At 33.8% G+C, this 27450-nt stretch overlaps 3 protein-coding genes across 3 annotated transcripts in view; 2 read left to right on the top strand and 1 right to left on the bottom strand.

The window, feature by feature from the left end:
- tefu (Serine/threonine-protein kinase tefu) overlaps positions 1-19515 on the bottom strand; it is a 38950-nt gene extending 19435 nt beyond the window's left edge. Inside the window, exons 1-15 of the mRNA XM_088265352.1 lie at positions 19141-19515; positions 18523-18625; positions 17036-17200; positions 16265-16494; positions 15170-15274; positions 14243-14479; positions 13367-13503; positions 11515-11742; positions 8535-9673; positions 7559-7977; positions 6272-6724; positions 4507-4818; positions 3144-3739; positions 2284-2458; positions 187-427 (exon numbers count right to left, since the gene is read on the bottom strand). Of these exons, the coding sequence (XP_088121478.1) occupies positions 187-427; positions 2284-2458; positions 3144-3739; positions 4507-4818; positions 6272-6724; positions 7559-7977; positions 8535-9673; positions 11515-11742; positions 13367-13503; positions 14243-14479; positions 15170-15274; positions 16265-16494; positions 17036-17200; positions 18523-18625; positions 19141-19341 (4741 nt within the window). The 5' untranslated portion in view covers positions 19342-19515. The remainder of the gene's footprint in view (positions 1-186; positions 428-2283; positions 2459-3143; positions 3740-4506; positions 4819-6271; positions 6725-7558; positions 7978-8534; positions 9674-11514; positions 11743-13366; positions 13504-14242; positions 14480-15169; positions 15275-16264; positions 16495-17035; positions 17201-18522; positions 18626-19140) is intronic.
- A 414-nt stretch (positions 19516-19929) lies between these two features.
- On the top strand, positions 19930-22925 carry B9d2 (B9 domain-containing protein 2). Its single transcript, XM_088265231.1, has 4 exons — positions 19930-20128; positions 20793-20918; positions 21960-22185; positions 22714-22925. Exons 1-4 carry the CDS (start codon positions 20041-20043, stop codon positions 22805-22807), a joined length of 534 nt encoding a protein of 177 aa, XP_088121357.1. The 5' UTR covers positions 19930-20040; the 3' UTR covers positions 22808-22925.
- Positions 22818-27068, top strand: tctn (tectonic). The gene is made up of 5 exons (XM_088265228.1): positions 22818-23406; positions 24663-24899; positions 25086-25242; positions 25317-25507; positions 25794-27068. Exons 1-5 carry the CDS (start codon positions 22828-22830, stop codon positions 26922-26924), a joined length of 2295 nt encoding a protein of 764 aa, XP_088121354.1. The 5' UTR covers positions 22818-22827; the 3' UTR covers positions 26925-27068.
- Positions 27069-27450: the final 382 nt, after the last annotated feature.

Here is a 27450-nt window from a genome sequence, read left to right as displayed (position 1 = left end):
GAATTGGGAATGTTGCTTGTGTGTAAAGTGATCGCTTATCTAGACTTCTTCATTTATGTTGAGATGTCAAAAAATGTAAAGAATATAAGGCTGACATAAGCATTATGGATAAAATCAAGAAAGGTGTGTTGAGATGGTTTGGGCATGTGGAATAAAAAAATCCAAATTGGATCAATTGTAACTCACCTAAGGCAAACATTCCTTCCTTGAACCCAAGCAGAGAGGTGAGTGCCTTGGAAGCCGCTTTCACAATGTGCGGGTTTGAATTGTGGAAGAGGTTTCGCAGGGTCGCGAGGGCCGTGTAGGACAAGTACTGCAAGGGATCCATCTCGAGTATGTACTCCAGATCTATAGAGGGCTTCAGGACCAGGGTGTGATAGTCAGCGACGCCCAACTCTCCCAGGCACCGGCAGGCTTGCAGACTTGACTGCAAACAAAACAATTTTTTTAGTTCAATCTTACAAAAATCATACAAAAGACAATGAGAATATATTGATATATATATAATTTATATTTGAAGCACTAACTTTGTGATTTTCCATTTTATAATGAAAATGTTACTTTGTTTTAAAATTTTATGTTAATACATATTTTATTATAAAACTACATATTAGTATTAATCAGTCTTGATAAAGAAGCGGTTAGCTTTGAAACCAGTAAACATTACAATTAAGTTATAATAAAATATTTATAGTGATTTTAAAACAAAGTAACTTTTTAATTATAGAATATATTGTCTTGAAAAAAAATATTAATATATTTATATAATAAAAATATTAATTCATTATTTACCCATGAATTTTTGAAAGACTTGGCTACAAACAAAACAATTTTTTTAGATCCATTTTAAAAATCATACATCATGAGAATATATTGACTTTAAAAAATATTAATATTAACACTTTATTTACCAATGAATTTTTGAAAAACTTACCTTAAAAACCAAGCAAACTTATACTAATAGCAAAAAATGCATGCAATCAACAAATACATTCTTAATTCATAATTATCAATAGTTAATTATAATGGTTTTTATTATACATATTATATAAAAAAAAGGCGACTAGTCAACCAAACACTGATTAATTGGTTTTTCTACCCTAAATACTGGCAATAATTTTCACAATTTTGAATCACTGTATCGATTTCAAATTTCAACTACCTAAAAATTTTAAAAATTTATATGGAATATTATTTTTCAAAATTGTTTATATTGAAGGCAAAATTTTTAATAAATTCAAAATGTATCTGGAATGAATCATAATACGACATTTTTTGCTCATAATTTTAACTGCAAAAATATTGTCTATTTGTGACAAATACATAATATCAGGAATAGCGGACAACTCATTTGCGAGCCTCAACGCGGATATTGATAGGCATTTTTCCGCAGGCGTCCACAAACCTACTGAATTATTACTACATAATTAAGTTACAGAATACCACTAGGTATATACATTGTCACTGAGGAGATCCAAAAACAAAGCGATTTAAGGAAACACAGTGGAGCGATGGGTAAAACCCGAACTAATGGTATCGGTACTTAATCGCAGGCTAAACCCGGAGCATTTATCTACCAAACAATAAAATGACTCGACTGCAATCAGTGGTAAACGCAGCAGAGAGACTGATTTTTGGAATTTCTAAATTCAGCCACATCACCCCACTACTTCACAAACTGCACTGGTTACGCTTTCCCGAAAGGGTTGAGTATAAACTCTGCCTACTCATGTATAAATACACAATATGGGTCCAGAGTATCTAAAAGAGTTGTGTATTCCAGATTAATTGGTTGATAGACGTCTCACGCTTCGATCGGCTACAACATCTGCAATGGGCAAAGTGATCTTACAAGCTCGCAACCAACACACTAAATTTGGCGAGCGTGCCTTTGCTGTTGCGGGTCCGACGGCGTGGAATGCTCTTCCACCAATGGTTAGAAATATAAGTAGTGATCTTAAGAAAAAGACTAAAAACACATTTGTTTGCTAATAATATTTTCCCCAATTCATTCACAGTGAAGCGCCCTTGAGGTATTATTTTACGAAAATAGCGCTACATAAGTTATCCAAATTTATTTATTATTATTAGCATATCAAAACACGTCTGTACCGTTTGGCGGTCAGTGGATGACTCACAAAATAATTGGCGGGTATGTATGAGGAGATGCATGAATGAGAGGCGAAGAATGTTTGCAAAAACAGATTGGTGTGGCGTTCTATTCTCTCTGCCTACCCCTGGGGATGGTTAGTTAGTTAGTTACATTTTAAGTGTGTTTCATACCTCTTGATCGCTTCCATCCGATGCAATTTGAATAAGCGCACAACAAAGCTGATGTAATATGCTCTTCTTGCAGTCTTCGGAGAATCCTCGGATTTTCTTCAAGTCCCCAAACATGGTAGCCAAATCGCCCCTGGATGTTTTCAGCTTATGGTGTAATACCTTGAGCCCTTCATATCTAAAAACACAAGGGACAGTGGACAATTGATTGTTACTATTTATTTCATGCACATCAACGCAAAAATGTGTAACATAACAACTGCATTATAAAAAAATATATACATGGTGAAATGTTTTTTTAATATTTATGTTTTACTTAGTAAACACCGCTATTTCTTAAAATCTATTGCGACACATGTTTCAATGCATTCTGCATCATTTTCAAACACCATATGTGAAGCTAAGTCTAAATTTTAGAGTTGTGAGTAAATTTTAGTAGTATATCCTAGTGAGTATCCTTAGGGCATTGAAGGATGAAGAGGGGCTAGAAGCTTTATTTTTCTAAATATGTACACTTTTTTCAGGCATTTGGCTGGCTCAAGTGATCACTTTATACACTTGAGTAATGTTCACCATTTTGCCCATTATTGAACATCCATATTGCATTATTCATGCTTATATGTATATCTGCAATGCTGGTATTTGACACATGCTACATATTTGATTGTGGCGCCATCGAAATAAATATAATGCCTGGTCATAAGCTCTGGGATGCTCAGACTTCCATCTTCCTTCATCTCAAAAAACGATCTAAGTGTCTCAAGTTGAGACACCTAGAATATTGATATGTCATCCGTACCGTAGGATGAATAGTCCAGTGTCTGATAAGAATAAATAATAAATCAAAACAATTTAAATCTTACCTGCCATTGAGTCCCCCGTTAAGAAAATTCTCTATTTGTTGAGCCAATGTGACATTGGTCTTCAAGCAAATTGTATTAAGTAGCGCATTTAAGTGTGAAAAATATTCCGTATCCGGCAGTGGGTCTAATGTTTGAATAGCAATTAGATACGATTTCATTTCGATAAGTAAAAAGTTTAAAAGGTTTACGGCTGTCTCTTTAACTAGCTCACATTCTAACGCCGCTTGGGACACTGTATACACAATCAAAGAAAGATATTCGGATACTAGGGAAGAAAAATCCGGGAGAATTTTATTCTTCAGCACAGAGTGAAGCATCCTGCAGGCCGCTATGCACACAAACTGCATGTTTTTTGCGGTTTTATGTGCGTTTACGATGTGGAGAAGCGAGTGGATAACGTATGAGCATATGAATGTGTTCATATTAGTTTCCAACGGTAGCGTGTGACATAATATCCAATATTGATGAAGACTCAGTAGGCGTCTCTCTAATGTGTGTTGCGATTCTATATCTGCCCACAGTTCAACCAACATTTCTCTTATTCCTGAGGGATTGTCGGTGCAAAGGTGAAAGATCACTTCAAATCCGAGGGTATCCTGAAATGAAAAAAAAAGTTTGTACATGGAATTGCATTATGAATGTTATAAATATGTATGCACATGGAAATCAACATAATTAAAATACAACAAAAAATTAATTACATTTATGACTAATGGTATAGCTACATATGATTAAAGTGATTATAATCAGTCAACAAATACATACATACATAGTTTATATGAAATATTTAATATATATTAAACATAGTTTATACAATGCATAGTTTATATGAAATATTTAATAAAATGGATAAAATAAATATATTTCTAGTGATATAATTTTTTTTAAATAAAAAAGGTTAAAATAACTTAATAAAAAGGTAAATTCTTTTATATATTTTCCAAGCCGACATTTTTATTTATGTATAAGTATACGTAAAATAAATCTGAATTTCTTGGTTTTCCAAGTATAATCTAACACATTTCCAATATTTTGAGTGTGTCCAAATCTTTGTTCACAAATCGGGGTTTCTCCATGTGGAAGTTATTTATAATGACATCTCAACATAGATAAACAAGAGTATGGAAAGTCTGTGTATTTGCAGGATCATTTACAGATCAATTATGGGTTGAATGTTAAATGTTACATGCGTATAAAGTGATCACTTTAACCAGTTTATGACAGATCACAAGCTCTGTAAATACCCAGACTTATATTATATTATTCTTCACATATGTTGAGATGTCATTAAAACATTTCCGATAAACCACACAAAATGAACAACCATACTTTATTTCAACGATTATAAAAGATAGTTCCTTACGCGTAAGTAATTTAGGACAGATACAAAGTCAGCACTTGTCATTTTCGGCCCTTCCACGTATGGCAAAGACCCAATCCAACCAAAGTCTTTGTGTATGTTTTTCTTATCGCTAACACATTTCAAGGTTTGCATTAATATTTCCACCAACTTTAGAGAAGTGGTTTTGTTAACAGAATCCTCTCCGAGCTTACTGGCTAGCAATCTGAGGAGACTTTCTCCATATTTTTGATTGATATTCCAAGTATAATTGTCAGAGTTCTCACTATTTATTACGTAAGGAAGGCACAGTGTGAGGATGTTTGGCTGGCACTCCTAAAAATAGAAATTAGAGACATTATGAAATACAATTTTTACAAATTTACTTGATAATGAAGCAACTATCACAATGATACATGATGAATTCATATTGTCACGGGGATAGTTAAAAAAAGCTTGTAATTCCGAGGCTGATTTTCACTCAAGTAATATTTAGCAAATTACAATTCATGATAGTCAACTATAGGTTATAAATAAAACAGTTGTTTTTTACCAAAATTTTTATAAAAAGCCAATTTTCTCCAAGCTAAACAGCACACAAATCACCTAAAATACACTATATAAAAACATTCAAAGAATCACAAGATCAAAAACAGAGAAACACATAAAATATATACCATACTTGGTCAAAAGAACTTTAAGTATTTCACAATATTCACTCCAATTATCCATGAAATCATTAAATAATGGAAATGTTAATAAGAGAGCTATTGATAATTGGATAATGGAGGCGGATAGATATGAAATACATCATGTTATATGCCATATCTACCATGATTTCATTCAAAATGTTCAAATGTTATCAAACCCTTATCCGCACCCCATGATGCACAGGACACTGCATCACATTAACGCAATTTTATCTTGATCATTAATTAACACATGAAGGAAAGGTGATCAGCTCTCCGCTTCAGGTCCAGGGTAACATTCAATAAATATTAGAGTGAAAAATCACTTGTATTTATTCGACCCCCCCCCCTGGGAATCGAACCCGGGACCTCCATTGTACTGCGGAGGTGGACAATTATGGCAGAGGCAGATTATACTATCAAATACTAATTACACGATAATTGTTAAGTATGCCCTCGGCACAAGAAAACCTAGTCAGGACACATAATTGTTAATTTGAAATTGTAATTTTGTGTGTAAATAAAGTAAATAATATCTGGAAAGACCGGGGTGTGAGTAACAACACCAAGATGAAGCTTGTCAGGAGCTTGGTCCACTCCATTTTTCTCTATGCTGCTGAAACATGGACCATAAAAGCAGCAGAAAGGAGAAAAATTGGTGCCTTCGAAATGTGGTGTTGGAGGCGCATGCTCCGAATTCCACCAATGAGTCCATTCGCCAGGAACTACACTTGGATGGCTTGACTCTGGCCAATATCTGTACCCGACGGATTCTCCAGTTCTTTGGATACGTTGCGCGTGGCAACGAGGATAGCCTGGAACAACTAGTTGTGATCGGTAGCCTGGAGGGAAAGAGAGGGAGAGGAAGATCCCCACACGATGGACCGATCAAATTAAGGCAGCAGCAGGCACCTCAGTGGTTGGAGCGCTACGTGCAGCGCAGTCAAGGGATAACTGGAGAGGAGTCATTGCTTCTGCAGGGGTCACAACCCTCAGAAGAATTTTGTGTGTAAATAAAGTTAATATATCACCAATTATTAGAGACATCTCCACAAGGACAAAGTTACTTATTCACAAGGGTAAGAAAATGTTAAACTTACTTGTAAGATATTTTCTACAGACATGTCATTACTCTCGGCCATCTTGTCAATGAATGGGCTCATTCGTCCTTTCTGGACATGGAACATATCGAGCGGTATTAAAACTCGCCGTTGGTTGAAGAGGAAATCCTCAAATGTCTCACACCCGGTCAAGTAATAAGGAAAATTATCCATCGGCAGTTTGCTCTCAACCCAACACGTTAGCAGAAATTCTATATTTTTATTAATTAGGGTTTGTTCAGAGCCGATGTCGAGGTATTGCGAAATACATCGGAAGACCTTTCTCAATAAAATAGGACTGATGTTTTTCTTTGTGGCTATCTGTATGATGGCCGAAAGAGCTTTCTTATCCCAAACCGGACTGGTGACAGCTATTGTGGCCAGGCAATGGAAAACTGTTGCAGTTTTATTAGCGCTCTCATCAGTAATTACATTGTTTGTTAAACCGTGGAGCTGTAAATGAAAATGAATGCATAAGAATAAAGGCATATAGAAAATATGTTAAATACCATTAAGAAGCTTCTTGAAAATGCATAATACAGTGTAATTACTACAACTAGGTAACTCTTTACAACATTTTGAGTGTGTCCAAATACTTGTTCACAAATTCTGGATTATCTCCAATTGCAGGAGTTATTTTCATATTATTTTTTGACATCTCATCAAAGATGAAGAAGAATATGGAAGTCTGGGCATTTACGGGGCTGACGACCGTCATAGAACAAGGTTTTAGGTTCAAGAACAAGGTTTCTAAATTGGTTCATATTTATAGAACTTCCAAGAATTTGAGTAGTGTGGTTGTCAATAATGGGTAGAATTGGTGAATGTTACACGTGTGTAAAGTGATCACTTAAACCAGCCTATGACGGTCGTCAGCCCCGTAAATGCCCAGACTTCCATATTCTTCTTCATCTTTGATGAGATGTCAAAAAATAATAGGTAACTCTTAATTAAACTTTGTTGGGGAATTGTGAGCAGTTTGATGAATCAGTTTTTGTATTTTTATAATATTTAAAAAAAACTATTAAAAAAATTATTAAACATAAATGTTATAATTTTTTTTTGAACATTTAGCTAATTTTGCACCTATACATATCAGTTATTATGTATACAGAAGACAGGATTTTTTTTCGGATTTGTCAATACGAAATTGAAAATATTTATATTTCTTGGTCCCTTAAATTTCAAATAAACGAGTTCTTATTTTACTTCAACTTCTACCCATATTCAGAGGTGTTGTGTACTATGTAGGTTAGCTCTACAATACATAGAAAACATGTGACTTACATCCAATAAAAATATTTGCGGCAACATAGAAATGAGCTCATCAAATTTTTCCATAGGAGCTTCGCGCATACTCTGGCCCAGGCAGACACAAGAATACAAGCGTATGGAGAATATTGTGTTTGATAATCCCTGGAGCAAGATTTCGTCCATCTGTTTCCCCCAATCCTCGACGTTGGACATGTTCTGTATCCACGAGAGGCACTTGAAGGCTTGGGCCATGGTTTTGGGGGCGTAGATTTTGCCCGTGCACCTCTTCATGAAACTGGTGAGCATGATGGTGCAGTTTTCTCTATTGCTCCCGCTTCCGAATTTCGCAACGGCCTCCAGAATTTCGTAAAGAATAGTGAGTATGGTAAAAGCAGCCGAGTTTTCTCGAAACAGATTACAACACATTCGTTGGAGGAGTATCAAAACCAGACCTAAAAATGTATTTATTTTAGATTGTTTATAGTAATATCACACATTTTGAATATTTTAACCCTTAGAGTGCGAGCCGTGGATAGATGGACTCTCTATGAATGCGTATAAAGTGCGGAGCGTCGGAATACCGACTATTGCGCAATTTGATTTAGGTATCGACCTGTACGGACGTGTCTTAGCGCGCGCATGTATAACGTTTTTAAAAAGTAATAACATTTATAAATAACCATTTAAATTTATTTGCTGTGAATTAAACATTGATTTTTGTATTTTTTTAAAGTAAAAGTTTTTTATTTCTACCTACAAAATGTCAAATTCGTCAAGTAGTGATGATGAAAAGCAATTAGCAATTTATGCAAAATATGTGAAAATAAGCTCAGCACTATAAGGGTTAAAACGAAAAATGCCAAAGTATAAAGATTGCAAAAAATATAAATTAAAATTGCTCAAATGATTTTCGAGTTATCGAGTGAAACATAGTTTTAAGAGGATTTCAAATCCCCCTTATATGTTAGGTCCGGGTAGGTTTAATTAATAGTTTTGAAAAAATACTCACTAATAGGGATTTCTTCCTGGTTATAGTTGGCCGTAATAAATGTTATCACATCGACAGCTAGTAAAAAATCTTTGTTAGTTTGAAAACTCTTATAATTAGTGAAGTCCAGAATGAAGCTGAGTATTTGTTCTCGAAACGGTGAACTCTGGGCGCAGAAATTGACGAGTATTTCAAATACAATACGTTTCAGTGTCGATTCCATTTCTGAGCATTGCGAGTTCATTCCCATGATTGTATTATTTTCTTCTCCAGTATGGTCAGGGTTGTCGATCAATGCGCATAAACATTCTATTAGCTCCGCTGATGTTGTCTTACAAATCAAATCATTAACAGTGCCGCTGTAGTTGTCCTTTGTATAAAGTTTCTTTACATTAATAAGCAGATCCTCGATATGTCTCTCGTTAGAATTTCCCGACTGCTTGCTAAGGAATGAGGGCAAATGCCCAATCACTCGATTCAGTTCTTCCTTCACATTTAAAGATAACGGTTTAATATCTGGTACGGAGTTCAACACTTTAAATTTGCTGAGAAGACTTATGAATTTTAATATGACAAAACACTTATTGATACAAAATATTAGACAAGATCTAGAGTCTATATCCTTTTGGACACTTTCGGTAATGCCCGAATTTAGCCGGGAAATTATGTGTTCAAAAATCGACTCTGAAACTGATATATTGAGAGATTGAGATAAACTTGTACTTTTTGTTACTTCATGTTTAGATTCAACCAAAAGGCCATCTTCAAAATCACTTTTCAACATGATGAATTCGTGAGAGTTGAACAATTTGTCTTCGATAGTTTCCAGATGAGATATTTCTCGTTTACACGGAATATTTTCGTGTGTACAAAGTTGAAATAAGACAAATGGCACTTCATGGAGATTGTCGGTAGAGACAGAACAGTTATTCAGGACCCACTGAGATATCTGCAGCCGCACATTCTTGTCTGTAATCTTGTAGTTATAGTACGACAACGCTAAACTCAGAGTAGAAAGACTGTCAGAAGAAGCCGGCATTGTTTTGTCAGAGTATAATTTCACCAAACCATCGAGTGGGACATCAAAGTTATCTATATTTAGAATGGTTTTAATGACATTGTGGCAAAGATCAAACACCAAGTTATCCGTTGATACTTTCCTGAAATTGATTTACAATTCATTATTTGATGGAAAATTATGCAGTAGAAATTGTTGACAACATTCTATTTGAGATAAAATGTTTGATTTTATTAACGTGAATTTAGTGTATGCCAGTGATTATTAAAATATACATGTGACACATGTTTTGATGCATTCTATATAAATTTCGGAAAAGAACGGTAAAACGGATTTATGGGGCGAATGTTAGTGGGAAAAGAAGCAGAGGAAGACCGAGAAAAACATGGCACGATCAGGTATGCCAAATACTTGAAAGTGGTCAGGTTAGGAGTCGTAACAATCGGCCGGTATGTATGAGGAGATGCACGAATGTGGAAGAGGCAAAGAATGTTTGCAAGGACAGAGTGGTGTGGCGCTCTATTCTCTCTGCCTACCCCTGCGGGGAAGCGGCGTGATGGTTAGTTAGTTAGTTAGTTAGTCTATATAAATTTCAAACATCATATGCGAAATCTAGTCTAAATTTAAATAATTTAAAAGAGTAATAGCGTTGAAATCTTTAACACATTCATAGCTAATTTACAAAAGCCATGAAAACATATTGGTACTCAACATGTTTGAAAAAACTATAACTAAAATTGATGTAATATGTATCCTACAGTAAACTTTTCACAAAACGACGTTGTAGAAATCAATAAATTATTATCACCTTATTGCTGAAATCAATGGTGTAATGATACAATAACAGTGAAATTATTTTTACTTATTTATTTTTTTACAAAAATGTTAATAAAATTAGTATATAACCACTCACCGAGATTTTTACGTCTACCGGTTTCGAGACGTACCCGTCCTATCGTCAGGACAATCACTAACACAGAATGCAAACAATACTACCCTTCACCACCATAGCACCATTTACACACTCAAAATATACGTTTAACTAATAACTCTAATATACGTTTAACCTCGGCTCGTAACGCATGTCTGTATTGAAAACTATAGTGCATGTTGGTCTTCGGGTCGACCAAAAATCACATGTGTTAGACATTTTGTGTAGTTTTGAGTGTGTAAATGGTGCTATGGTGGTGAAGGGTAGTATTGTTTGCATGCTGTGTTAGTGATTGTCCTGACGAAGAGACGGGTACGTCTCGAAACCGGTAGACGTAAAAATCTCGGTGAGTGGTTATATACTAATTTTATTAACATTTTTGTAAAAAAATAAATAAGTGAAAATGACTAACCACAAAGTAAATGCTTTAAATATTAATAATATTGAGAAATTATTTTTATTGAAAATTACAAAAAAAAATAGACTCACCATTAATATGCAGTAGAAACCATCAAAATTTTCTGGCAAAATGAACGAATACTAAGCGCTTATGCAAAAAACCAACATATCAACAGTGCTCAGGTTTACTTTTTGAAAAACAACTTTTATTCAGGCATGAATATGCAGCGTGTGTCAAAATTAGGCTAGATTTTTTTATATAGTATTTGAAAATAATAATAATAAATAATAAAACCCTTATCCGCACCCCAATGGTGCATAGGGCACTGCGTCATATAAACGCAGTGTTATCTTGATCGTTTACACATGAAGGAAAGGTGATCAGTCCTCCGCTTCAGGTACCAGTCCAGGGTAATATTGAATAAATATGACAGTGAAAAAATCAGTTATATTTATTTTACCCCCCTTGGGAATCGAACCCGGGACCTCCAGAACGGTAGCCGAGCGTGCTGACCATTACACTACGGAGGCGGACGTATTTGAAAATAATGTACATAAAATACGCCAAAACATGTTTCTATTAATCGATTAATGAAAACAACACAACTGGCAAAATACATAATTGTTTTATCTCCATAAGACCCCCAACTTACCTGACACATGTGTTCCAAATGTTGAGCAATGGTTCGGAATAGCTGTCGTCCCACGTATTATTACCAATTTCTGTGCACACAACACTGACACACTGGTAAAGTGTGGCAATATTGAGCGAGGAGTGTTCACTTAGTATAAATTTGCTGAGGACACTCAGTAAATCTCTTTTATCCGAACAGGACACTGTTTTAGAATACTTTTTTATGTATGACGATGTAATGCTGAGCCTAAAATAAATATTCAATATGAAGATTTTATAATATGTACAGTACAAAGCCTGTTAAAAGCCTTAGTATGTAATAGACTTTTGGATAATCGAGCAGTTTGGATTATTTAAAAAAATCTTAAGCAAATTCAAATCCTTGTGCACATATATTGAATTTAATATTATAGGTGTCTCAACTTGATATGAAACATGTATCGTTTATATGGAAAAATATGGAAGTCTGAGCATCCCAGGGAAGCCACCAATGGGCCCTGAGCCCATATGCGGACTGACACTCAGTTTAGTCTAAAAAACTGAGCCATGGACAAGAGCCAAGAGATCTGGTCCAACAGCTCAGGGACGAAACACGCAAAGGAACTGATCATAGGGTACTTGCGGAAATTCACCACAGGACACTGCAGACTGAGGAAACACGTGACAAAAATTGGACTTTATGACTCCCCAGTATAGAGATTTTGTATGGAGGATAACGAAACGCCAATCCACATTCTCTATAATTGTGATGCACTCGCTCGCAAACGAAGACACATCCTCGGAGGACCTCTACTGGACTCGAGAAGGTGAAGCTCCTACCACCAAGACAGGTCGTGAGTAACATGACTCACGTAGGTCTTGGGAGTGAGCTGTGATACAGAGGGAGGACCTAATATGGTCGCAGTGACATAAGGGATGCAAGATCCCTTGACCTCAAAAAAAAAAATCCCAGGACTTACAACCTGGCATTTGGCTAGCTTAAGCGATCACTCTATATACTTGTGTAACATTTACCATTCTGCCCATTTTTCAACATTCATATTGCATTAATTTTTTAATCCTGCAATTGTCTCGATTACCTTCCACATCCCGGTACAAATTTTCAATAGATTTGGAAGTGTGACTGATTTTGGTGGCACCGGTTGAGAAATTTGTGAAGTATTTATTAAGCTTACTCCATTTTAACATAGCCGTAAGCCCTGGGATGCTCAAACTTCCATCTTCTTTCATATAAAAAGAATGACCAATGTTTGATATCAAGTTGAGACACCTATAATATTGACATATCATGCGTAGGGTAAATAATCCAGTATTTGATATAATAAATAATATTAGTTTTATTTAATTCCTGAAAGATAAAGGTTTTTTTTGTATATCTCAACATAAAGAAGAATTTTTTCGAGAGGGGATTATGGAAGGCAGGGCATTTACGGAATGTACCTAGTCACTCGAAATATATAATAAATAATAATAAGACCCTTATCCGCACCCGAATGGTGCATAAGGCACTGTGTCATATAAACACAGTGTTATCTTGATCGTTTTTCACATGAAGGAAAGGTGATCAGCCCTCCGCTTCAGGTACCAGTCCATGGTAATATTTAATAAATATTACAGTGAAAAAAATCACTTATATTTATTTTACCCTCCTTGGGAATCGAACCCGGGACCTCCAGAACGGTAGCCGAGCGTGCTGACCATTACACTCGAAATATATAGAAGTATAAAAAGGTAAAATGGATATTCATTAGCAGAATGGTAAATGTTATACAGAGTAGAAAGTACATAATTCCTTAAACGTTCCAAACCAGCCAAAGCCTAAAGCTCTGCAAATAACCAATCAAGTTATGATGAATCTAATAAAAACGTACCAAGGGTTGCAATTTGTACTGGTAAGTTGTATTAAATCAGCAACGGTATTCACATTGTTATGTTCCATCCGACTACGCTTGGCAGGGTTAGTGCCATCTTCGTTCACAAGTTGAGTGTGAAGAGACCCATTTAAATTCTGCAACAAATATGAATATCAATTAATTTTAAACATTTTTAATTAATGAAATTAATTTTTAACAGTTTACTTATTAAAATTTGCCTATTTTTATCAGTCTTCAGGGAAGTACGAAGTAATAATGCCATCCTGTGATTCCACATTTACCAACAACAAAAAAAGATATCACAGGTATGTGCTCATGACACCACGTCACTAACTAAAAAAAAAACTTATCTACCGAAATTTATTGTAAAGTGTAATTTTTTTTTAATATTGATACATTCTAATGAATTCATAGAATATTTTGAAAAAAAAAATGAGGATCGATCCCCAGATCTCAAATCCGTTGTGATGTACATGATACATAACATATTTTTTGAATAAATGTTTTCTTGGAGAATCTTTTTTATCACATGTATTAATGTACATGAAAAATATTTTTTCCCATTTTTTTGTTATCCTTTGTGAATTCATTCATTCGAACCCTTATCCACACCCCAATGGTGCAAAGGGCACTGCATCATATAAACGCAGTGTTATCTTGATCGTTAACACACAAAAGAAAGGTGATCAGCCCTCCGCTTCAGGTACCAGCCAGGGTAATATTGAATAAATATTAGAGTGAAAAAATATTTATTAGACTTCTGGGAATCGAACCCGGAACCTCCAGAACGGTAGCCGAGCGCGCTGACCATTACACTATGGAGGCGGACAAAATCCTTTGCGAATACAATATTAAAAATAATTGCAAACAAACCTGATGTAAGAATTCAACTGCCAAATCGACAAAGTCAGCGCACACTTCCGTGTGTTGATTTAGTCTTTTCACGGCATTCCCCAGAAATGCAGCTTCAAGCTTTACAATTTGCTGCACAGAGAGCAATGCGTCCCTCCATAACTGCCAATCTTTCACCAACACTCCAGACTGGCTTCCAAACCTTCCTCCGGGATGGTGAACACTTATAGACAGGTGTAAAAATTTAAAAAGCGATTTCTGCAAGCGAAAAAATATTTTATAATAGTATGGTGACTCAGGTATGAGTAGGTCCCTAAACGAACAAGTGGACCCACCAAATTATCTGCGCTAACAAACTAGCCAAATTGTCAGCCCTAATTACCAAATGCAAACGAGTCTATAAAAACCCGTAAGCACGTGCAATCTCCTTCTTTTTTCACTCACCACTCGGACGCTTGCAGCCAGAAACCAAAACCTTCGCACGACAAAATTATTGTGACCTAAATTCAGTGATTTTCTTTATTCTAAACACACTTAGGACGTTTGTCCACTTCACAGAATGTTACCATCCGGCACGTCAGTTAGCGTTTTAAAACGATGATTGGCTTGGATTGGCTTGTGCTTTTGTCCATATTTTTTCGGATCGGTGATCTTGATCGGTGCGTAAACACGTTGCGCGTAAATTCAATCACGCTAAACTATCGTAGTCGCTTTCATTTTGCAAAACCGGACTGCCGGACGGTTGAATTCTGGGAGGTGGACAATCGCCCTTAGGGCGCTTGTGCACTACATGGAATTTTACTGTCCGGCAGTCCAGTTAGCATGATAAAACGTATGATTGGCTTGTGCTTTTGGCTGTCTTTCTTCAGATCGGTGCGGATCTAGTGATACATTAATGATAATTAAAAAAAAAAAAATTACAATAAAAAAATGAATGACATTCATTACCTTTTTGTTTGTAAATGCATCAGATGTGTGTTCATAAAATTTGATAATGTGGGGGATGATTGCTTCCATAAATTCACAAATGGCCAGTCTACTCTCAGGAGCCACCTACAAGTGAATTTAAATGTTTAACCTTTCCCTCCTGGTGATCAACAGAGCTAACTTAGCTGATTAAATAAGAGCTAACATTACAAAATTGTTACATTTTAACTTCAACTATGGTCAATAAAAGCAACATTTAGGAATATTCCTATTTTTGCGGTTTTTAAATAACATTTTCATATCGCTCACTCCGTTCAACAACGTCATACATAAAAAAAACTTCAATCATCAAAAATCAGGAGATCGTTTTTAAAGTTTAAAAATAGTATAAAATGTATTAAAAATAAATATCAAGCCACTTATTGAACTTTTTACTGTGCAACAGACCTTTTTAGGTAAAACCTTAATGTTTTTTCTCCATTCGAAAAATATTAAGTACATTAAAAAACATAATTAAACAATATCTTTTCTTCTAAATGCAAAAACAACACTTTCTGCCCTGTAGCGGGTAAATATTAAGGTAAAAATATGCCGCTTTTGCTGGGATATATTACATTTTCTGGGTATTCCGAAAACATACACAACTGAAAATTGACAATTTTTGATATTTGAAGTTGTTGAAAGGAGTGAGCGATATGGTGTACAAAATACATATCACCGTTGCACGCGGTAGTTTTTAGCACCGTAAGGGAATGGTTAGCCCTTTGACAGAGATAATCAAAGATTTATTTGAAAAAAGAGCAGGTTTTTTATTTCAAATATATGATATTAAGATATGTTTAAAAGCTATGTCAATATTTCAACACACAATTTGGATTTTTTAAGTTATTTGCAAAAAGAAGTGAAAAACGAGTAAAGTGGGTTTTTTTTTCCAAGAAATTTGACCTGAGTATCAGGCGGTATCATTTTAAAATGGAAAAATATTGCAATATATATTTCAAAATCAAGTTTGCAGTATTTAGAATATTTTCAGCAACAATAATTGGAGCTAGTTGTAAAGATCAACAATTGAATAAAAGATACATTTGGTGTGAAACAAAGGCAGTAAAAACTTACATTTTGAATAATTAATATGGCGAGATTCAAAACATTTTCTTGCAGATGATGCTGTCTCTCAAAATCATTACTAGTGTATATACTAGTTAGATCATTGAGACTGTCCCTTATCGGTAATATTAAGTGACATCTTGCTACACCTTCTTCAATTACTTCCTTAACCAGATTCACAGACACAAGTCTGTCAATGTGCGGTGAACTGCTCACAATTATACCCAGGTCGAGAAAATCTGAAGATGATTATATCAATTAGGTACAAATTATAAACTTATCATAAATATATATTTCAACTCATTTTTTCACAAAACAAAGATCACAGATTTGAATTTGGAATGTTTTCAGTGTTGCAATACTATTGAAATAATATATACCAAGTTATTAAGTTGTTTAACCTGTAAAATAGGTACTTGCGAAAATAATAATTCATTTAGTGAGATAAGTGTAAATTCACAGGCAAAAGAGCTGACTTCTAAAGCTGTGAGTAGAGTACAGGATAGTGCATGCATTCATTTTCTCTTGCATTAAAAAAGGCACCTTTTGAAAAGTTGTATTTACTCTGTCCAGCCTTCATGCATTCCCATTCCAATGTCCAAAACATTTTGAATTTTAAGGATAAATTAAATATACTACTACCTCTTTCCATAAATATTAATAAAAAATAGGAACTAATATTGCTATAACAGATGTAATGATTTTCACAAATGTTAAAAGTTAAAGCAGTATTACCATTTTCAAAATGTAAAAAAAGTTATGGAAAATATTGTAATTTACCGGCCCATTGGTGTGGAGTCAAGTTAATGATATAATACTGATTCCGAATGATGTGTTTACCAATGAGAGTCACATAGCAATCTCCAATAGCTTTTAGAAGTCTATTACTCTTTAAAACATCAACACAGCACTCTACTAGTTTGTCCGAATCAATGTAACACTTATCTGTAAAAACAACACGATTACAAAGAAAATGTCAAGAATCAATTTTCACAGCTGAAATTATTAATTCCATAATTTTTAGGTAGTGTTTATGTTCTCAAGGTTTTGACATCTTTTGCAGGGGTCATTTACAAAGTAATTAAAAAAATATATATTAAAAGGAATAACCCGCAAAGCGTCTATTTTAGATGCTTGTCTGCAGGTAGGATGTAAGGATAGGTAGGACAAATGTGAAAAATACATCACAAACACCCAGACTAATTGAAAATAAATCTTTCTTGAATTCATTTAGCAATTGGCAGGAATCTAACCCGCGACGCCAGTTTCGCAGTCGAGCATCTACCCAACTACGCCACGGCGCCTGTCTGATGATGATCTGAATACAGTGCCAGCTCGCTAATCCGAACGCTTTGTAATCCGAACGATTTCCTAATCTGAATGACCCACTGGCACTGTACTTGAAAACCATTTATGAAAAAATAAGTTTTTTTTAAAGGTAATTTTCCCTATTTCGAAAACATTTTAAAAGTGAAACTAGAGCTTATTAACCTTATAAATACTATGAACTCTTTTGAGTGCCACATTTTATGATATATACACCTACAATATCTTGGTAGAGATAAAATATATTTTTATAATAATAATAATAATAATATAATAAAATCCTTATCCGCACCCAATGGTGATAGGGCACTGCGTCATATAAACGCAGTGTTATCTTGATCGTTTACACATGAAGGAAAGGTGATCAGCCCTCCGCTTCAAGTACCAGTCCAGGGTAATATTAAATAAATATTACAGTGAAAAAATCACTTATACTTATTTTACCCGAATCAAACCCGGGACCTCCAGAACGGTAGCCGAGCGTGCTGACCATTACATTACGGAGGCGGACTATACATTTTATAGATATTATTAGATATTTTTATACAAAGGGCATACAAAAGACTGAACATCCATATTCACTTTACCAAACTAAGATAAACATATACATATACATTTAAAAAAAAAACAACTAGAGGTAACTGTGAACAGACTATCCATATAGAGGTTCCAAATTCAAAGTAAATATGGATGTTCAATTATGTAACACAAAAGTGTAGTGATTCATTATTTAAATCACCCAATACCCAGACTTCTATTCCCTTTTCAAAAAACTTTATCTCTGGCTCTGTCAAGGTGTCAATAATAACTGTATATAAATGATATGAAAAAAAAAAAAAAAAATATATATATATATATATATATATATATATATATATATATATATATATATATATATATATATATATATATATATATATATATATATATATATATCTTACATTTAATAGCACCAGTAAAAATGGTAATGAGTAATGACGTGAATAATTGTCCTTTCCCGGTTACAGATGTAGATGCTTTTGTCAAATCTAATTTCTCAGCTTCCTGTAAACAAAATATAAAATAATGAAACTTTGACGTAACAGCACATTTTCACAATTTTTACAACTCAACCTATATAATATTATCTCCAGTTACTGGAGATAATATTATCGAATAAAAACAAAAAAATTAAGTAAAACCAACAATCTCTAAGTGTCCATTAAATTATATTAATTCATAGCCATTTTCATAGTCAAACATTAATTTTGTAACAATTTACTGAAAGTGCCAAGCTTTGATATTGAACATTCATATTTTTTCCATCTAAAAGTGCCCACTTCGTTTCTTTAAAAAGGACCTAAAACGCTGTTTAGAAGCCTCGCTTTAAAAATAATATAATATTTAGTGAAAACCTCTGAAATATATGGTTTTTATGGTATTATTGCAAAGGGCTTTATAGCTTTTATGGGGAATAATATATACTCCGTGAAAAATAAATGTATATACGAATAAATTCTTTAAAAATAAAATTTAATATGTTAAAGGTGAAAAGTACACGACAAAACCTCAGTACAAACCTTTACGATACATCTGTGGATTGCAAGAAAAAAACTTTTCCACGACAACCCAACATTTTTCTGAAAGTTTTCGCTTAGCAGGGGGGGCAGTCCAGTGCCTCCTAAAAGATCTTTCAGGGATTCTGCACATCTTCGCTTTTCCGTAACACGATCTGATGATAAGCCGTCGAATATTTTAGAAACCGTCACTTCTAACGACATGTTTGTGAGATGTTCAAAACATTCAACACCGACACATGCTTTCAAGAATGTTTTTAAAACACTAAGAAATGCAAGAATGAGCAACAATAATAAATCAGAATTTTATGAAGTTTTGAACTTAGATCTCAAGGATAACATGTGACATTGTTATTAGGAATTTTGACAACTGTCAAATCCATTTATGATTTCGCTTTTCGCGGCTTTATATGTTACCTTAAACAAAAAACTTAAGTCGGGGTTAATAGTTAGTTTTAAAAAAATATATTTTTTCGAAAATAATTCATCTCATTCTTATTCAAAAGTGCAAAGAGCACTGTATTGACCTGATGCAATGTTTATTCGATCGGTCAAGCGCTTCAGGGGTGGTATTAAATATATACATACAAATTTTATTTATAAATTATTACATCAATTTTGGTATTGTCGCATAAAAAATTATTTTATGCAAATCACAATTTGATTACATTTTTTTTGTATTTTATTTATTTTTTACTGAAAAATGTACTATTTTTGTTTTTGTCGGATGGCAACATTATATTGAAACATATTTTTTTCCAGTTTCCATGGTAACGAAGTTTGAAAATAATATGCTAAATCAGGAAAAGCTCGAATAGCAATATTGTACAATATTTACGTTTTAATTGCTTCGAACGTTCTATCGCGTCTTTTTTTATGATCATGGAGTGATTCTGAAATGGAATGGCAGAACTTTACTTGGTAGGAGAGATTTCTGGAGCATATGGTTTCGATGAAAACTGTCTTTTTGGAAGATATAGTATATACTCAGGTAAAGACAAGCTTATGATTGATTGAAACTTTTGATTCTTTAATTTTTGGACATAATGCACACGAGATGTAGTTCCTTCTATGGATAGAGTTTTTTCCATCTGGCATGGTCCTATGCAATATTCAGGGCTTCAGGCAATGATAGTCTTGTGCCACTCTTGATGCGGAATTCCATTTTGTTTATACATAAATATATAAGTTGTGTATGGTATATAAACATGAAATATAAGCAAAATTATTCAAGAATTCACATGCAGTGTGCGTATGGAATCACAACTTTTCAATCTAATGCATCTATAAAAAAAGTTTTAAATTTATGTCTATTTTTTCTTAGTACAGATAATAAGGTAATAATACCTTGTGGTATTGATATGTGGAGCGAATAAATAACGAGAGAATGACTAAGAAAATATATGTGGCGAATGTGAGCGGGAAAACAGAACGAGAATGACCGAAAAAGACTTGTGGTGTCAAAAGTCTGCGTAATCGGAGGGCATGTATGACTAGATGTATGGATGTTAAGGATGCGAGGAGTGTGTGTCAGGACAGAAGAGTGTAGCGTTCCATCTTTTAAACGGTGTGATGGTAGTAGTAGTAGTAGTATACCTTGTGGGATAGTTAGCAACCACACTTATATATGTACATTTTATATATATGCTTTTTAGGTCCAAATTGGAGAGTCATATCAGGATATACAGAGGGCCAAACTATTGCTGATGAACCTTTGTATGAAGGACCAAATATTTGGGCTCATCCACTAGATGTTTATTTCACGACAAAGGGGATCCAAGGTTTGTCCTTAAATTTTATTTGGACAATTATTTATTCAGATGGTTAATAACTTTAAATTCACATAATACATACAGTAATACACCCTGGTTAATGGTACAGTACTAACACACTAAGGATGGGTGTTTTTTACACCTGCGGAGCGCTGGCGACGGCATTCGATAATTGTTTACATATAGTTAAGACCTTAACAAAGGATTGGTGCATAATATTCACATAAAAACATCAAAAAATTTCTTCTTTTCTGACTTTTTCATATTGAGATGGTTTAGACATGTGGAACAAATGAATAAGACAAGAATGGTTAAATAAATATTTGGCATTATCAAGTATTTCAAATACTTGAAAGTGGTCAGGTCAGGAGGCGAAATAATCAGCGGTATGTATAAGGAGATGCATGAATGTGAAAGAGGCTATGAAAGTTTTTGAAAAGAGAGGGTGGTGTGGTGTTCTATTCTCTCCGCCTATCCCATTCTCCAATGCCTCCCCAGGCAGCGTGATAGTAATTTAGTTAATTTAAAAATATAATATTACATTAGATTATTGTTCCCCCGCGTGTGTGCCGTGGCACACACCAGTGTGCCACGGCACACACGTACCGTGTGATTAGTTGGTGTGCCGCGGAAAAAAATATCTAGTTTTGTGAAAATAACACAATTGCTCCAAATTTTTATCGCCTCTGCTCAGTTAAGCAAGCTCACATTTCGCATTAAACGTCATATTTTAAATATGTTTGCGCATTGTATTTATTTTGATATTAAATCAATACGAAATAATTTATTTTCTTTGTTAAACCTCTGAAATTTCTTAATTTGGCAGGCGTACCGTCAACAGAAATTTTTTGCAGAACACTGCCTTAGATTGAGAACTATAGCAAAATTCTCATATCAAAATAACACTGAATTAATTATGTAACATTGATTGATGTTATAATTGATACCCGGGTCCTTATTAATTTTTATCAATTTAGTTTCTTTCTACAAAAATATTATGAACAAAAGTTCAAAAGGCTTTTTGTAATTTTTGGTAATGTTTTTTTTAAGGTTGGCCAAAAATTCAAGTGCAAGTTCATTGTTTGGACTCTATAGGGCGTTCCTGGCTGAAGGGATACTGTGTTACTCCGGTTCCGACGACTCCGGGTCTACATGAAATCCACAGTCCTTGCTGGGTTCCTGGTGCGTCCACTATAAGGGAAAGGGTCTCCCAGTACTTCCTCGGAGGTGCCAATCAACTCTTGCTACCAGATGCACTGAGCTCGGGACAGGATAGGTAAAAAAAAACTGGATAATGATGCCATTACCATACACGATTTAATGTGTTACAATTATAAATAAGTCGATTTGTCTGTCTCAAAGGATGCCCATGGATAGGCATGTGTACAAAAAAAGTTGTTACTTATTTAAATGTGTAATGAGTCAGAGTTTCAAGGTTAGAAACCACAATTTGATTCCTTTTTTATATGGGCCGCCCAGGCCTACAAAAATACTATTGAAATATTTGTGTATATGTCTTGTGTACCAAAAGAGTTTTAAAAGAGTTTAAAAAAATCCAGGTCATACACATATTTATTTTAAGTAGATATACTTTCACAAGCTAGCATTAACGTTGTTTTGCCAAAAATGATAAATATTATTCAACATTATGTATTATTTTATTTCCTTATTGCATCAAACGAACCTTCTTTCTTAGAAATTAATTGTGTTATACAAATAAAGATAGGTACTTCATTGCTTCAGCATAAATTTCGAAAAAATAAGTTGTTTTTATATTTATAATTTTACATATATTTTTTTACAGATATAAATTGAAAACAGAATCAGCGGGGTATGTGAAGTTCAAATTGGAATTAATTTTAAAGGATTTTAATAAATTTGGTGTAGAATACAAATAATACGAATCACATTGCAAAAGATGGATTTTATTATTTTTGCAATACTCTTATCGTTCCAAGTACAGTATTGTATAAATGAAAAAAATATTCACACGCCTCATTTGATTCAAGCTTACCTCAAAAAAGTCTCTAATAAAGGAATCAACAATGGAGTCACTGTGTTGGGTGAATATGGCCCTTTGTATCAAGTTTATGCTCAAACTGAGGCCTCGGCGTCAAATCCTACACTGCAGTCGAGTGAAAATACTGAATTCAGTTTGAATAAAGAATTTGCAAAAAAATATAAAAAATCTGTCAATGAATTGGCTACACTGCCTACGCAGCCCACTGAAGAGGGTGATGAGGAAATTGAACATTTTACTGTTTCAAACGATATTGACAATGACAACACAAGTATTCAAACAACACCAACAATGGAGAATGTAACAGATTTTTACGAGTCGAGCACTGAAGACACTTCCGAAATAACGAATTCTACAATGAACATTATGAATACTACAGTGGAGGTTTCCACCAAACCTCCAAAAGTCAAAAAGAAAAAGTCTAAGAAGAAATCTTCTAAACACTCAAAAAGTATTTTTTGTGATTGCGACATGATAGTGAGTCACGCTATGTTTAAGGATTTATTCAGATTTTTCTTCAGTTCAATGCATTAATTTGATTAAATTTTTACAATTAGATTTTTCTTCAGTTCAATGCATTAATTTGATTAAATTATTACAATTAGGGGTGAACCCTCCCTTCCCGGTGTTGTGTACCTTGTACACATTGCTTCTAATAACCATCAATATCTCTATAAATATAATAAATACAAGGCTACGATTTTAGGTATTCTTCCATAACATATTTACGCATTGATTTAAAAAATAATATTAATAATCAAAATTTATCGGGTACATCGGAGATATTTTGTGAATATCGGAAACAAATTTGCGTATAAACAGAGCGTGAAGAGTGTGCGGGAATTGCGACACTATATTCGCATCTCACTCTTGCATACTTGCACTGTGCAAGCGTGAGGAGCTCAAAGCTCAATGTTCTCTGGCTAGTGACTAGCGGGCTAGCGGCAGTAGCTCTTGGGCTTCCGACAAGAGTGGCCTTATGCTTGTTCCGTTAGCGTTGCCAGATGGTTTTTTAATGTTTTCTGCAAATAAATCTAAATTATTATAATTTTTTACTTCATTTATAATTAATTAAGAGGATTAGCTATGAATGTGCGTACTTTTCCGATTTAAAATTGCTAATTTTTTATTGTGTAGTGACTACCCAACACCGGGACGTGCCTTTTTATTTTAGCACCGGAATGGAAAGCTTAAGGAACTACATACATAGTAGGGTTCAGTATTGTTATATGAGAATAAATTTGGTATGACCTAGGATAGGAAATATGAATGAAATATTGATAAAGGAGAGGTCGAAAAATTTGATTCATTCTTAAAAGATTATATTTAAAGATGACATTTTATTTATTTATTAATTTTACCTTTAAGCTGGATACTTTTGGACCTTTTTACCACATGTAATACATTGTAAATTATAATATATATTTTTTAATTTTCATTAAAAACTTATGTTTTTCTTCGCTGATTTTTATCTGTAAACTTGCGTGACTTGGACAGTAGTTAATTTGCATGATTCACTTGATATTTTTTATCATAATATTTTGTCCGCTTCTGTAGTGTGGTGATTATGATGTTTTGCTACCGTTGATGGGGTCCCCTCAGGTCATAATCGCCTTGTCTTAGTGTGAATTGCAATTAGGAAATCACTGCAATATTCTGATGAAGCAGCCTATGCCCCATTAGGAATGGATAAAGGAAGTGTCCGTGTATTTTTATGATTGTGTATTTTCTAGAAACCTGTATGTGACGTGAACTGCTGTTGTGACAAGGATTGCACAGAATCTGATCGATCGGTATTCACAGAATGCATCGATAATGAGAATAAGCAAAATGATTACGCAAAATATTGTACCTCCAAACAGTTTATTTTTAAAAATAATTCGCCATGGTTGACTGAAACGCAATCTAATGGTTTGTTTTGTGTCCTGAAAGACAATCTTCCTCCGAAATTAAAGGGGAAAGCGCCAAAGGTGAGTTAACAAAAAATATTCTTTAGTAAGATTCATCATATAAAATATTGAAGATTTTGCTGAGAAAACTTTCTTGTCTTTTTTTACTATCTATCGGCGTGAATAAATGAGAGTCAACAGTCTTTAAATTTTATTATGGCTTGAGATTATCATTGTTAATTGTTCTGTTTGTTTATAATCATGCAGGTTATCACTTCACTTCAAGAACTAAATTCAATCACCGAAAAATATTATTCATGGGGAGGAGAAAAATATGTGAAAAATGTTTTTTTGGATAATACAAAACCGTATACTTATAATGATGATATCTGGATCTTGGTAAATACAACTCTCAAAATATTAGGTAAGTAAAACGTTTTGTAGACTATAATTTTACTTTATTAATTAATTTCAAAACAAAAATAACTTTGTTTTCAGATGTTCCCTCTTCAAAATTGAACCAATATTGCAACAGCAGAACAAATCTGAAATATCTTGTCAACTTTAAATCTAAATGCCTTAGTGCACTGCCTGATGTAGAAATGCATAATGTTTATAATCAATCTGATCATTTATTTTTGATATCGTCTCCAGCAGCATTCAATGAAACCTGGCATAAGAATATCAAGGTATGTAATTACATGCACATAACATTAGGTACATTTAATCCGGATGCTGGTATATGTGTATACATAAAGTATTGCCAGAAAGTCGGTTATTTTTTACCAAAATTTTTCTCACATTATTTTATTTGACTACTTTTTTAAATGTGCTTGTAAATTTTTTTTTTTAGCTTAGAGTCCATTTTTATAATATTTTTACAAAAATATTAGTCGATTGAGTTGCCTTAAAATGTACCACGGCATGTTCCCATATTACATATTGTAAAGTATATATATTTTATTTTTATTTTAGGATTGTCCCGCAAATGTTTGTATACCTATTTTGGCATTTATTTGTGATACCCAAAATTGCTCATTATTGAGTTCAGCAGAAGATCGGCCTGTTCCTAATTGTGCCAGCAATTACTGCATAAATATGATAACATCAGTGAAATATGTCTTCCATACCAATGGATCTACCGGGTTCACAAATGCCAGCATTTATTTCGGATTATCAGATATGCTTCTGTCCTCGAGATACATAGAGCAAGATTTTGAAATAACTCAGAGTTTTATAAAAAGAAATGAATCAGAAGTCGCGCGCACATTGAGTGGGAATCCGGGATATAAACGCGGAAAACCTATAATTATTTCAAAAGTGATACCTTATAAAGAATCTAATGATTCGGAGGAAATAGACACACTGGAATATTTTTCTTCGAAATCGTTGTATCCTTTACGTAATATTTTAAGTATACCGAAGAATGTAAAAGGATTATGTGTTTATAATAATTTGTCATATAACGAAATTACTTTCAAAGAAAACATAAAATTTTCATGCCATTTAGTAAAAAATATATCCGATTTGGCTCAGAAGGAAAATGCCACAGCTGTCTGCCTAAGTTTACAACGCAGTTTAATAAAATTGATGTCTTATGATTTTATTTCGGCAAAACCAAAACTTTATATTTCGACTATTGGAAATCCAAATAATGATTTCACAAATTGGATTGAAATTTTGCATGAATACACTCCGAATCCAATTAGTGGCACGTTTGCGGAGAATAACAAAACTCTCACATGTTCTAATTTGATATCTAAAGTAAAGTATTCGTTTGTGTATGTGATGGACCAGCAGCCCGACGTGTACAATCAAATGAACATTCTAGGAGTTGGAGTGAAATATTCAGCCGGAGATCAAAACGTATTTGACATAAAGGATGATCTTATAATAGAGACATTATCTATCAGTGTGAGGTTTGTGGATGTGACTAAACCTCAGTCCGTGGAGTATGCGAGGGGTCCATATTTCCACATCAATTTACCCGCAGATTTTTTTTATCCTTTCTCTCTCAATAAAGGAACTATTCAGGGTGTTGAATGGTCAAATTTAGTATTATGCACAGTTATCACACTCAAGTGTGTGCTATCGGCACTTAACTAGTCATAATTGAAGTATTCAATGCAGCAGTAGAGCCCTCCCGTCCGCCACTCTGATTGATTAGACCGTGCTTCAGTTGAACTTTTTTTACTACTTTCTATTTTTATGCGTATGTATTATTGTATTACATACTCTTTTTCAATAATAATAACAGCTTTTGTGCGGTTATTGCAATATTTTAAATGTAGAGAACAATACATACAATAATTTTTGTGTTAAGAGATTACTATGAATCCGTATATTTCTGTATTTTCTGATAATTCAATCTAACGTAAGCGTTCTGACAATACCCCCAGTCTCAAAGATGACAGATTGGAGGGAGTTCCGCTATGTGTATATATTATAAAATGCTTTCGTTTGTGTGAAAGAAAAGGGGAAAGTGTACATCTAATAAAACTTTAAAAATGGTTTTGTAATATTTTTTTATTTCTTTTTATATTCTATAATACATTTTTATGTTCGATCACAATATTCAAATAATAACTTTAAAGTATAAATATTTTATAAAAACAAAAATATTGTTTGCCAT

This window comes from Brachycentrus maculatus, unplaced genomic scaffold, assembly GCF_059751285.1.
Source record: "Brachycentrus maculatus isolate JH-2025_06_01 unplaced genomic scaffold, ASM5975128v1 h1tg000244l, whole genome shotgun sequence".
Taxonomy (NCBI): domain Eukaryota; kingdom Metazoa; phylum Arthropoda; class Insecta; order Trichoptera; family Brachycentridae; genus Brachycentrus; species Brachycentrus maculatus.
The sequence above is the reverse complement of the archived record's forward strand: the minus strand, read 5'-3'. Positions and strand labels throughout refer to the sequence as shown.